At 39.5% G+C, this 13077-nt stretch overlaps 1 protein-coding gene across 3 annotated transcripts in view; it reads left to right on the plus strand.

Moving 5' to 3' along the window:
* Positions 1-12343, plus strand: part of nav1a (neuron navigator 1a) — a 121453-nt gene extending 109110 nt beyond the window's left edge. For 2 of the 3 annotated variants that reach the window (XM_057363211.1, XM_057363213.1), the window contains 18 exons: positions 780-803; positions 1755-1832; positions 2116-2199; positions 3707-3818; positions 3930-4048; positions 4130-4314; positions 4422-4584; positions 4677-4881; positions 5301-5398; positions 5476-5568; positions 5688-5856; positions 6175-6410; positions 6543-6697; positions 6915-6986; positions 7095-7291; positions 7508-7626; positions 7768-7971; positions 8050-12343. In XM_057363211.1, coding sequence (XP_057219194.1) covers positions 780-803; positions 1755-1832; positions 2116-2199; positions 3707-3818; positions 3930-4048; positions 4130-4314; positions 4422-4584; positions 4677-4881; positions 5301-5398; positions 5476-5568; positions 5688-5856; positions 6175-6410; positions 6543-6697; positions 6915-6986; positions 7095-7291; positions 7508-7626; positions 7768-7971; positions 8050-8133 — 2397 coding nt within the window. In that variant the 3' untranslated portion in view covers positions 8134-12343. The remainder of the gene's footprint in view (positions 1-779; positions 804-1754; positions 1833-2115; positions 2200-3706; positions 3819-3929; positions 4049-4129; positions 4315-4421; positions 4585-4676; positions 4882-5300; positions 5399-5475; positions 5569-5687; positions 5857-6174; positions 6411-6542; positions 6698-6914; positions 6987-7094; positions 7292-7507; positions 7627-7767; positions 7972-8049) is intronic. The other variant, XM_057363212.1, reaches the window with a different exon arrangement.
* Positions 12344-13077: the final 734 nt, after the last annotated feature.

The raw sequence follows: 13077 nt of genomic DNA on the forward strand, positions 1-13077 counted from the left end.
TTTTCTGTGTCTTTGTTATAAATTGCCGATGCATGTATTAGACACATAAAATAGCAAAAATGAAAGTGTGGGAACAAAAGATGCATTCTATCTAAAGCGAACGCTCACCCAGACCTGCCTGAAACGCCTCGTGTAACCACACCCCCACAAATCTACGTCAGTTGGTAGTATGATTTGACTAAGACCGCCCAAATGTATACGCAAGTAAGGTGGGTGTACCTGTCAGTACAATTGAAGAGGAACCTGATGTTCCAAATATGGTAAGAGGCGTTACATTTCCCTCACACGCTTGTAGTATTCCACCAATCACTACGCACTGGTTAACTGGCCAATCATAGCACACCTCGCTTTTCAGAGCCATGAGCTTTGTAAAAAATCTGAGCGTTTCAGAGAGGCGTGTACAAACATACAAAATATACAAACATGACGGTATGTGGAAAATACAGCGTTTTTGAACCTTAAATGGTGTAGACACATTGCATTACATCTAAAACAAACGATAATGTACGTTTTAACCATGTCATATCACCCCTTTAAAATCTTTATTATCCATTACACACGATTTCTTTCTGATACTCACTGTAACATAGTCGGTTTTCATTAATAACTTCAACAAAAATGACTAATCGATATGTTTTTCGGGATTAAAAAGTCATTTCAATAACAAGTCAGTAATTGCGACAATACTTTCTTAGCTCTATCCTGATCTCAGATCTATTTCATTGCTATTGCTTTGGTCTTCATCTACTGTCTCTCTCTTCTTTCATACACTTTGTCAGGCCGAGGAGAAAATGCAGGGCGAGGTAAGAGTCTCTCTCTCTCTGATTTCCCTTCACCGTCTCTGTTATGTTCATGTGACGGTCCATACTGACCTGTTGTCCTCAGAAATCATAACAGCCAAATTCATCCAGTGTCTGGTGTCACGGCATCAGATCTTATGATTCTCTGTCGAGATGTTTTATCTGTTTGTGACTGATTGTTTCTGGGCTCTTGGAGATGTGCTTACTCTAACCACATATTAATTGTTGGTGACTTTATCTCGTGGGATGTGTTTCAGTTCAACAAACATAAATGTCTATTCACACCTTGTCTGGAGCGACTGAACGCTTATTTGAAACTAAACAGTTTCAACTTTTGTCAAAAAAAAAACATTTGGATCAGAATAAAAAGTACAAAATAATTATTGGCATAATTAACTAAATACATCATTTTCCTCATTTTCTGGAGAAGTTCAAACGAATGAAGAATGCTGTTCATAGTTCGGTGTTTCAGACTTGATGTGAAGGGATAAAGACATTCACATGCATGTCTTGTTGGCAATAACCAGTTGTACTTTCTTGAGTGTGTCTACTTTGACAGTGGAAGCCAAATGATGGTGTCCACTAACTTTAACACTCTTGATAAATAAAAGAAGTGTTGCAACTATAAAGACTGCAGTGAGGTGTTACTTATTCTTGTCTTGTGGTCTCGTGTGCATCAATGTGTATACATATATTTACCATTTGTCTGTCATCCAGATGACATTTCCAGTATTTCAAAGAAACCTTGTATAAAGAGGTTGTGCTGAATATCATCTGCCACGTGTCGCAGCAGCTGCAATGAGATTCCTGAAACTACACAGATTCATTCTGTGTTCTATAATATTTGATTTACTTCAGGGAGAAATGCCTACAGTGCTATTGACTTTGAGTCACTGTGCAATCTTCTTTATTGAAATATTTGTTTGATCGATAAGTTTGTGCATCTTTTTATAGCAAATCCGTAAGCTGAGGAGAGAGCTGGAGTCTTCACAGGAGAAGGTGGCCTGTCTAACATCCCAGCTGTCTGCTAATGTATGTGTATACTACACAGTCTCAGAATAGAAACTCTTTCAGAAATGACCCTCATGAATATCATCATCATCTGCGTCCGTCTGTGATATAATCTCAATTCACATTTTTCAAATCTATTTAGAAAATCCTCTTCGCTTGATCATCTTCTCAACACACATTGAATAGAAGAGTTCAAAAGGAATAAAACGATTATGAATGTATTTCATGATGTAATGTTATCTCATCTTATTGTATGAGTTTTGCCAGCGCTGCAGATGTATTAATATGAGTCTTGTCTTTCAAGGCAAACCTGGTGGCAGCGTTTGAACAGAGTCTGACGCTCATGACCTCTCGACTTCAGACACTTTCCGTCAGCGCAGAGCAGAAGGTTTGACATTTGTTCTCACACAAACATGAGTCACATCACTTAATATCATATTCTCAACCTCCACTCGAAACGCTAGCCGAGCGGTAGATTGAAAGATCTTAGCATACGGTCTGGAAAGCTGTATTTTTATCAGGTTAAAAATAACAAGTACATTAAAAAATAAGCATTTAAAACCGTCTCCTTTCATGACTAAGTTTATTATCACGAGAGTAAAACTCTCAGAATTTAGTTAGATTTATGCTTTTATCATTTTGCTGATCAGTGTATCTTGTTTAAAGTATTTCATGTAGCTAACTAATGCCCGTGCTTTCTGACCCCTCAGTCTGTTAAAGTGCTATCGTTTCCTAATATCGACTTTATACGAGCACACAAACGCAGCATAACTTTTCATCATAGTCTGGCAAAGAAAAACAATCCGTCTATTATTAATTGTAATGGCTCCAATTTGATTCATGCTATAAATCGTTGGAGAAAAATATTATGCATCCCTCAGCTGTCAGTATACAGTCTATAAGCTTCACCCATGTTAGTAGCCTCATAGAACCACTGACAGGGAAAGAGCAAAATTTGGGTCAGATTCTGATTGAACAGAGGTTGAGGGGTTGTTATCTGTGCCACACTCCACATTTTGGCCCAAGGCTACATTAGCATACATGTTTTAGGAGTGAACCAATGTTTTTCATGGTGCATTACCTTCTGTGAAAGAAAGCAGCCAGTCTAAAAAAGATGATGTTGTGAGGCACTGACCTGGATTTATTGATTCAATCATCCATAAACACACGGACTGTTTATTGTTTTTTTCTTAAAAAATGTTGAGGAACCGTACTAAAGCCAAAAGAGCGTTTGTAGCGTCCATGTGGCTGCATGTGTCTCTGATTTGATTGATTAAAGTCAGGCATTAAAAAAATCTGAATTTAACCTCCATTTGTTTGGAGAACAGTCACTACTGGAGCTTTGGGAAATGCTGTATTTGCTGAGTATTTATGGTTTAAATGGTCTATTCACACAGAACTGGATTTCCCAGAGGAGGTCGGGTAGCATTTCACAGACATAATTTATGATTTTAATCCTGTCCAGATCGAACACGACTGTGTTTTTCTCACAGAACCTGTGATGGGCAAGTTTTCCATTGTTTTTCAGCCAGCTGGGGGTTCACTAACTCATTGGTTCTCAAACGGGGGCCCCAAGATGGATCCAGGGATCACAGATTTTGTGGCATGTTATGAAATATCGAAATTGATCATAGATTTTAACCTAACCTAACTGATGATTTCCTTACTTCTGACATCCCACCATATTCTAAAAGAATTAAATATAACATAATATAAATATAATATCTTATTCCAAGGGTTTTGGTGGATCTACAGCACACAACTTTCCATGGAGAGATGAAATACTTCCACCTTAATACAAATAACAAAATTCCTAATGACATTCCAGTCAGAACATGAAATGCAGATGTTGTTTGGAAAATCCCATCTGAGTAAACTTCTACATCTCTCTGTAGGACACTCAATTAACAGAACTGAAAGAAACCATTGAGAACCTAAAGACCAAGAACATGGAGGCGCAGGCCGTCATCCAAGGAGCCCTAAATAACCCCGATGTAGCCCCGAAAGGTGAGAAAACCAAAAGCTCTTTAGATTGTTTTGGTTGTTATTTGACATCATCAGTCATACATGTAACATATTGGAGTGAAGTTTTAAGGTGACGTTCTCTCTGTTCCTCAGAGTTGCGTATCAGGAGGCATAACTCATCCGAGAGCATCTCTAGTCTGAACAGCATCACCAGTCACTCCAGTGTGGGCAGTCTGAAAGACGACGCCAAGAAGAAGAAAAAGAAGAGCTGGGTGAGTGGACAAACAGAGACACGAATAGCAGAATTTTTGGGTGAACTATCCCTTCAAACATTGTTCTCTGTTCCTCTGTAGTTGCGGAGTTCTTTTGGCAAGGCGTTCAGTATTAAGAAGGGCTCTAAAGGTGGCACAATGTACTCTGATATTGAAGAGATCACCACCCCAGACTCCTCCGCACCCAACTCTCCAAAACTGGCCCATGAAGAGGGAGAGAACCCGCTCCCTTCCCTCCAGTTCACCCAATCATCCGCCTCTTTTGTGTAAGTGAGAGTACCGGGCAAAAAATTGAGCAATTTCATGCATGCCCCATCAATGAGATTTAACACTGACAGTGTAAAAAGGTAACAGCTTTTTTTTGTCCCATCAGGATCAATGAGTGTGATGAGGAAAACGAGGGTGATGAGAAGGTGGTATCAGAGCTGAGGTCTGAGCTGTGGGAGAAAGAGATGAAGCTGACGGACATTCGTCTGGAGGCGCTAAACTCGGCACACCAGCTGGAGCAGCTACAAGAGACCATGAACAGCATGCAGGTTAAAAGATCTACAAACACACGCTTTGAGGAACAAGTGCTCTCGGCTAGACACTTATTGAAGCATTAAAATGGTTTTTGGTCTTGTTGTAGATGGTGGTGGAGAACCTGAAGAGTGAAAATGACCAGCTGAAAACAGGAAGTGCTCCATCATCTTTAGTGCAGCCGTGCGGACCACCCTCAACTTCCACCTCCCAACCCTCAGGCCTCGCCAGCCTCCTCAACTGCAGCCAAAACAAACCGCCCATGACCCTTACCAAGTCCTTCAGCCTCAGTCTCAATGAATACTCCAACCCTGGTGAGTTCCTTTATTTACCTCATGTCATATTCAAGGGCTCTTAAGAGTTAAACTGCTGTTTACTGCTGTTAAACTTCAAGAACACTGAAGTATTATTTTATAAACTACAAGTGCGCCAATTTAGTCCCAAGTAGTTTTGAAATGGTACACCTTCACTACTAATACATTGATATTAGCATACTTCCTAGAGAAAGTATACTTAAAATATAATTTTACCTTACCTTCAGTGTCCTTAATGCAGTAAACTTGAAGAATTGTTTTTTAAGGGGTGAGTTTGAGGTGGTACTACCTACCTAACTACAGTGCAAGGTGGTACCAACCTCTCTAAACACCATTATAATCACTAATCTGTAGATTGTAATGGGCATTTCACATCCCTAGAAAAATGTTATAACATCATTCTATTTATGTTCATATAGACATTGCTCCTATGGAGTTACTGAGCCTACCGTCTCAGAGAGAAGACCTCTTTACACGTGTGGTGGTCCGTATAGCTGACCAGCAAGTGTCCAAAGAGGTAAATACACAAAACAGCATTAACCTCAGTTCATGTCCATAAAAATGAGCTCGCATCTAAACTATTGCTATGAACAGGTAAGACAACAGGATTTCTACATCGGCTCTGTGAGGGTTAATGGAGATACAGACTGGTCTACATTAGACACAATCATCTCAACGGTTTTCAAGGTGAGATCTTAAAGACAAAAATACATCCTACAGTATATAATACTTCACTAGCATGTTTATTTTGGAGTATGTACACTGCGCCTGACGCTTATGACATGCTCTTTGTCCTTCTTTATTAGGACTACATTTCCCAGGTGGACCCGGGTTCTAGCATAGGTTTGTCTGTGGACTCCATCCACAGTTACAGTATTCATCAGAGCAGGAGAGTGCTTGGAGCAGAAGCCCCAGAGAGCTCACCCAGCAACTGTCTCAAAAATGACCCGGGACTCATTACAGTTTCCCTCAAAGGTGCATATTTCAAGCTTTCAGACTCACACTCTCTCCAGTCCCCTCATCTTTCATCCTTACACTTGACAGAGTTCAAGTTGTCGAGTCATTTTAATGTCCTCGCTGAATGCGGGATGCTACGAGAAGTGACAAAATCACAAGTTTAAGTGGCACTGCATTAAAGTCGACAAGTGCGAAAGAACAGCTTGGACTCGAAACTGGAAATTTGGACAAAAATGTTCAAGCCTGACTTCACTGTGATAAAGTAAATCATCACCTGATCAGGACACAATGTTAATTCTCCCTCTCACTGTACATTTTCCCTCCTTACTGTTTTAGGGTTTAAGGAGAAGTGTGTGGACAGTCTGGTGTTTGAGACGCTCATTCCCAAGCCCATGATGCAACACTACATCAGTCTCTTGCTTAAGCACCGCCGGCTGATTCTGTCGGGCCCCAGCGGCACAGGGAAGACCTACCTTGCCACCCACCTGGCCGAGTACCTGCTGGAGAGGAGTGGCCGCGAGCCCAGCCCAGGCAACATCACAACCTTTAACATGCACCAACAGACCTGCAAGGTAAAGATTTGCCTTATATTCTCTTTATTAGAGGATGAGAAACTAGTTAGATTACTAGTTAGAACAGCACATACCAATTTGTGTTGCATGGCATACTGTTGAAAAGCCTCACATTGGTGTTCCCTCCCTCAGGACCTCCAGTTGTACTTGTCTAATCTGGCCAATCAGATTGACCGAGATTGTGGTACTGAGGATGTTCCATTGGTCATTGTCTTGGATGACGTCGGAGAGGCGTCTTCAATCACAGACCTGGTCAACAGTGCACTGACCTGCAAATATCACAAATGGTGAGAAAAAAATACTACTGTATTAATGATATAATATATTTCTATCAACTGGGTTTAAAAAATGGCCTGAAACTTTTGAAAAGAAACGTTGCAAGAAAAAATGTTGACCCTTTTCATAAAGTCAATTTAAAATGGATTATTATTTATTACGGTAATTTAATTATAAATTACATGATTATAGTAATAAAATGTTTATTTTTCACTTTTAATATTGCAGTCCATATGTCATCGGAACAACCAATCACCCTGTAAAGATGTCGTCCAATCATGGCCTTCATCTCAGTTTTAGGTAAGTCCTTATTTCAGTTTCCAATGTTCATTCCTTTATTAATGAATATCGTTGAAATCCCTCAACGATCGTTGAAAAAATATTCTTCCCCTTCCCATTTACCTGAAGAATGGTTACCTTCTCCAACAACGTGGAGCCTGCCAATGGGTTCTTAGTGCGTTACTTGCACAGGAAGCTGATCGAGACAGAGGATGCGAGTGCAATTCGTGGTACTGAGATTCTGAGGGTTCTGGACTGGGTTTCTAAACTTTGGTATCATCTACATGCGTTCCTGGAGAAACACAGCACCTCAGACTTTCTCATAGGTACATTCTAAAATGTTTTGCATTGCTCACTTATTGCTCTTGAGAAAAAAATGATACTTTGTGTGAAGTACTAGCAATGATGACATAGTATAGCATATGCAAATTCATCTTCAGCCTAGTCCAAACACTTGCAAGTGTTCAGAAAAGTTATAAGTTGAAATACTGCGCTCATCAAAGTCAATTGTCCAAAAATATCTGCAATTCTTGTGTCTACAGGTCCGTGTTTCTTCCTCTCCTGTCCAGTAACAATAGCAGACTTTCGTTCCTGGTTTATTGACCTCTGGAATCAGTCTATTATTCCTTATCTACAGGAGGGAGCCAAAGATGGTGTGAAGGTAAGAGATAATGTGACCTCAATTTGTGGCCTTTGGAGCTTTTACAGTAGTCCAACTTTGTTCCAAAAGTGATGTCCAATTTCTGCTTGAAGTTTAAACCTTTAAACACATCGGTTGTTGAATCTCTGTTTTATGTTTCAGGTCCATGGGCAGAAAGCAGCATGGGAGGATCCAGTAGAATGGGTGAGAGACACACTGCCCTGGCCTTCATCTCAACAGGACCAGGCTAAACTCTTTCACCTGCCTCCTCCAACCACAGGCCCCAACTCTGCTACCACTCAACAACCCAGTGACAATAGATCCATCAAAGATACTCCAATTCCCACCATGGAGTCGGATCCGCTGGTGAGTGTCAATACAGCTAAACCAAAGCATTGTAACAAGTATGAATGTGGTCTCACGAGCTGTCTTCTTGTCATTTAGATGGCCATGCTGCTGAAACTCCAGGAGTCCGCCAACTACATTGAATCTCCGGAACGGGACATTTCGGGCAACCCTGGTTTCTAGGCTGAACCAAAAGACTCAAGTGGTCTCTAATGGCTAGAGCTGTTAAAACACTCTTCTGTACAGATTGGTTGATAAATGGAAATGAAACTCTGAAGAACTTCCTACTCAAGATCGATTAAACGCTCGGAAGAAAGAGAAAATGAAGAACTGATCTTACCAGATCTGAGCAAGAAGCTTTTTTGCACTTTTGTCTTAACCGGTCCTTCCTTTGCTTCTCTAACCTGCAAGTTGCATGGCAATACTTGCGACTGAGGATTGTGAAGATGAGATTTTATCTACCATACTGGGAGCAAAACGTGCTCCGCATCTGTTCAGTTTTGTTCTTAGGAAAATCTGACCATGTGGACCAAAAACATATTTATTTGCAAGAGTATCATCCGACACATAAAACCCTGTTGTCAAAGGTGCGGTTGCAGTATCTCGCCATTTAGACCAACTCGCAAGGATGTAACGTACAAGATGGTGCTTAGAAATCAGCCTTAAAAGATACCCCTCATGTATCATGACATCAGTTCCATAGAAATCTGATTATAACTATATATTACCTCACAGTTTGCATAGTGATGCAGTTTCAAGGTGCAGTACACACTCATAGCCAGGTTGCGTTTAACCCTTAAACACAGAGATGCGAGAGCAAACGTAGACTGTAGACCACAGGGATGCATATTTAAAGATGCACTTTGATTTATAGCTTTCAAGTAAGAGCAATGCCTGCACTCAAAACCCGAGGGGCATTCAGAGTGTTCGGCTACATAGGACTTGTCATTAATTTTCAGTAAGAGTTTGCGCTTTGAGGTGACATGAGTGAACTATGGTGACTCGCCACGGTTGAGCAGAGTTAAAAATATGCAGAGTTTAAATATGCAGCGACACAGACGGCGAAATTTTATTATCCACCCCCAGGTATTGTTGAATATGGTGTTTAAGCAGGAACACTTAAAAAAAGCACAGCAACCTGCAGACCTCCAACGTCTGAATCGCTGCCGGTATGAACTCACCTTCAGTGTGGGGTAATAACAGAGGTGCTGCCAAATGGTGCAATGAAGCAGTATGCAACATCTTACCTTCAACGGTTGCTTTTGTGTGTTCGACCTGACCTTTGTTTCAACACCCAAGGTGCTTATGGCTCATCAAAAAAATCAAAGGCTTGGTTTACACTGAAAGACCAAATCTGATGTTGAACAAAGTTATTGAGGCCTACGTCATTGTATACAGTAGCAATCAGTGTAGATGTACCAGATGTTTACTACACTGCCAAAACAATGGATCCAATTTGAGCCAACAGGGTGGACAGTCAAAAATCTGATTTGTGTCCAGTGTAAACAAAGCCAAAGTGGATCAAACAAATGCCTTTGTAAAGTCAGAAGGTTCAGAGTAAAACAACATTCATGTTAGCTTGTACATGCACTTATGTCCTTTGGTCTTCGGTAACAATGTAGCCAACTGTAAACCTTTTAATTGGTTGTAAGTTGTGCTAATGAGTCGCAGTAGAGTTTCTAATATCATTCCGTTAACTGTAATCATGACATAACACACACACAAATAATAATAATAGATGTAACTCATGATTGTGTTTGCAGGTGCTCCAAAACTGTAAGTGCATGAAAGCTTTAACTTTGAGGACAATTGTGATTAGGAGCTCGTACACACTGTGACGATAATCGCACGCGCTTATCGCCAGCGAATTTTGAGATGTTTTTCAACGTTCATACCCAAGCTATTTTCAATGGCGATGAGCAGGAACATGCAAATTCACTCACTGACGTAGATGGCGCTTAATTAAAAACAAGGTGGCGTTGCGCAACTTTATGCTTCTGACACTCGCTTGCCACACAGAAGAAGAATTCATCTTGCTTCCTCTTCGTCAGTGTGTGATCGGCAAGACCGTTTTGTGCTTGAGCGCCACCAATTTGTGTTAAACTGTAACTTCAGCAGCTCCAGGCACGTGAACAAAAGTGCCAATCTCATTGGTCGGCCAGTTTTTAACACGGCGCATCAAACCAAAAAAACGAGCCTGAGGCGTTTAAAAAAAAAAGATGCTTTTTTTGCGCGTCCGTGTGCACACTCACATTGGCGCCCTTTGTTTAGTCACGAGGCGTTAAACGTCGACGATAACACGCAAGATTATCGTCCCAGTGTGGACAGGCCATGAGGCACCTTATCATGAGGATGTGTTGGCAACAAATGCCCAGTAGCAATCTTTCAACGAAATGATGATTACATCATTTAATTACTAAATTACATAATTATGTATTGGCAGTTATATATACAGTATATAAAAAAAACATGTCATTGCGCACAGAACTGTAAAATGTAAATTGGTCAATATCTGCTATGATGAAACTTTAGTTTGCCAACATGCCTCATGCTCTCGATGCTTGCCAACAGTGCTTGTGTTTTCCTGTCCTAATGTCAGACATAGCTTCCCTAATGAGTAAGTGTTTTTTAAAAGTCCTTTTGTATGATTTTTTTACAGCAACATGTTAGTCTGACATTTGTAAATAGGATTTTCCAAAAAAGTCAAAAAAAGCAAAAAGTTAGTAGAATAAACAAAGCAAACAAAAAACATAACATAGTATGAACTAAACAAGTCCAGTTGGAGATACATGAAGTGAAGGATCTTAGTAACCATCCAGTTTGTCAATCATCTCTTCATAGCCTGTAGGCAAGGAGTTTAACTGCCACAAAGTAACTAGATCAAGTTGCCTATGTGAACATTTTCTCAGTCCAAGTGTCTTCTCTGTTCTCTTTCGGATCATACAAGGTATTACAGTAGATGGCTTTTACCATGTTTAAAGTGTCAGTGGTGCGTCACTTTACACTAGTACCTCAAATCTGTCTCATAATATTATCATAAACATCCCTTAATATGCTTCTGGATAGTTTGGGGCTTTGGGGACAATACCCCACAGTTTGTCATGAAAATGTGCCTGATATAAGCCAACTTGTTGGACATTGCAATACCTAAACTATTATGTGTTTTGCAAGGGATTGCGTGCTGTGGAGGATAAGAATGTGAGCTAACTTGCTGTTTTTTTCTATGCTAGCTTATGAAGATTTTCAGCTTGCTGGTAGCCTTGTTTTCAAAACGGCATGGAAATTAAGGCTAGTTTGCCAGCTGGCACAAACTTAAGCCATTCTCTCACTGTCCAACTCGATGTCTCTCCATGTGTGACACACAAACTATATTTGCCATCCTAATAGAATGTGGTGTATCAGATCTGGTTATTTTGCAACCTGGTAAACTTTGGACAGCCTAAAACTGGGTGTCTAAAAGAGGGAATGTTTGAATTAATTTATTCTTGTTTTCTGCTTTCTACTAACTATCTATGATTTGTATAAGGTTTTTCACTTGTTTAACGTGAAACATGCCATACATGTTCAGTTAATCAAGATTTCTGGGTTGTTGTCACTATGCAGTTTTTGTGTGGCATTTTTATCATAGGTTCCGATATTTTGACCATAGCAGATAACAATGGTGTACTGTATGTAATAAGCTAATGTGAAAATTGGACAGTTTTAATGTTGTTGATGTGTCACCATTGTTTGTCTGTGAAAAAGAAAACGCATTGGACCTATCTATCTCACTGGGATTTCAAACAAAAATGTATGTTTTTCTTCATTTATTAAAACAAATTTATGTTCCTTATTGTTTAATAGATCTTACGATTTTGTATAGAATGTTGCAATTGTAAACAATGTACATAGTGAACGCATTTGCGACCACAATCACAGTAAAATATAAAAAAGATCTGGCCATTGTTTTGCATTTTTTTTAGGCATGTGCTGATCCGAGAGAATTCCATCCATTATACGTATATTCACTCAAGTTTCAATAAACATATGCCAGTCCTACACTAAGATGTCTTCCTTATTCAGTCTGAATGTTATTAATTCGTTTATTTTGGGGAAATTCTCATAAATGTTATGATTTTTGTCCTAGTGACTTACTGTTGAAACTGGAGTCCTAACTGAGATTGAGAATAGATTTTATTTTAATGTGTTAAGAAAAATAATGATTTGTAATGAGTAGTAGTCTTGCTACTGAAAAGCTAGTTCTGACATTTCATTTTTGCCATAGAGACCTGTGTGTAAAGTGGACATTTGAACATGAATAAACACGGTTCATCTGTAAATATGCACATAGTTTGTTACTCAGACAGAAGCTTTGTGCTGCATGATACAAATAACAATAACATAATAAAACCAAAATCACTGCATATAACCGCTATTTATGTTTTTTTTTTCAGACGAGTTGATGGTTATAAATCAGGATTTTATAAGTTCGTTGAGTGTGACTCCTGGTTAACATGTTCTATTAATAGGTTTTGTTTAGTTATGTTATATTTGTTACATCTCCTGACAACAGAAAATATGTATTTTATTGGCTATTTAGTTGTGTAATATTCTGCTCAGAAAGGCCAAGTCAGCAAACTATGAGTCAAGTGCCACTGCAAGTAGAGGTGATAAATGATGCAAAAATTGGCTGAATTCACATTATTCACACATGCACACAAATGCTTCCTAAATTCAAATATTTTTCTAAAAAAAAGTGACTGCATTTTTCTTTGATTTCAAACATTTTGAAAATATATGGGCCCCCTCAAACCCCGTGTCCCGTCATGTCTGTCACACTGATGGTACTGAAAAACATTTTCCCAAGGTTGGCAGGTCTGAAATGAATTAAAAAAAACGGGAATTCGGGTATATGAATCTGTTAAATTAAAATCAGTAATGAAATATGTCTTTAGGGAACAGCAGTGATACTGTATATTTTTGTATTTGGGATAGTGTCACGGGGCTATATTCTGAGTAAGCTGGTTTTGTTAGCAGATCTAGCATCCCTGGCCGTGCACATGAGCATATTTGAATTGTTTAATTATGATGCGCGTTTAATTGCTAGCAAGCAATCTGGAAAGAAATGGTGTCGATCTGTCGGACAAT

This window comes from Triplophysa rosa, linkage group LG21 (genome assembly GCF_024868665.1).
Source record: "Triplophysa rosa linkage group LG21, Trosa_1v2, whole genome shotgun sequence".
NCBI classification, from domain to species: domain Eukaryota; kingdom Metazoa; phylum Chordata; class Actinopteri; order Cypriniformes; family Nemacheilidae; genus Triplophysa; species Triplophysa rosa.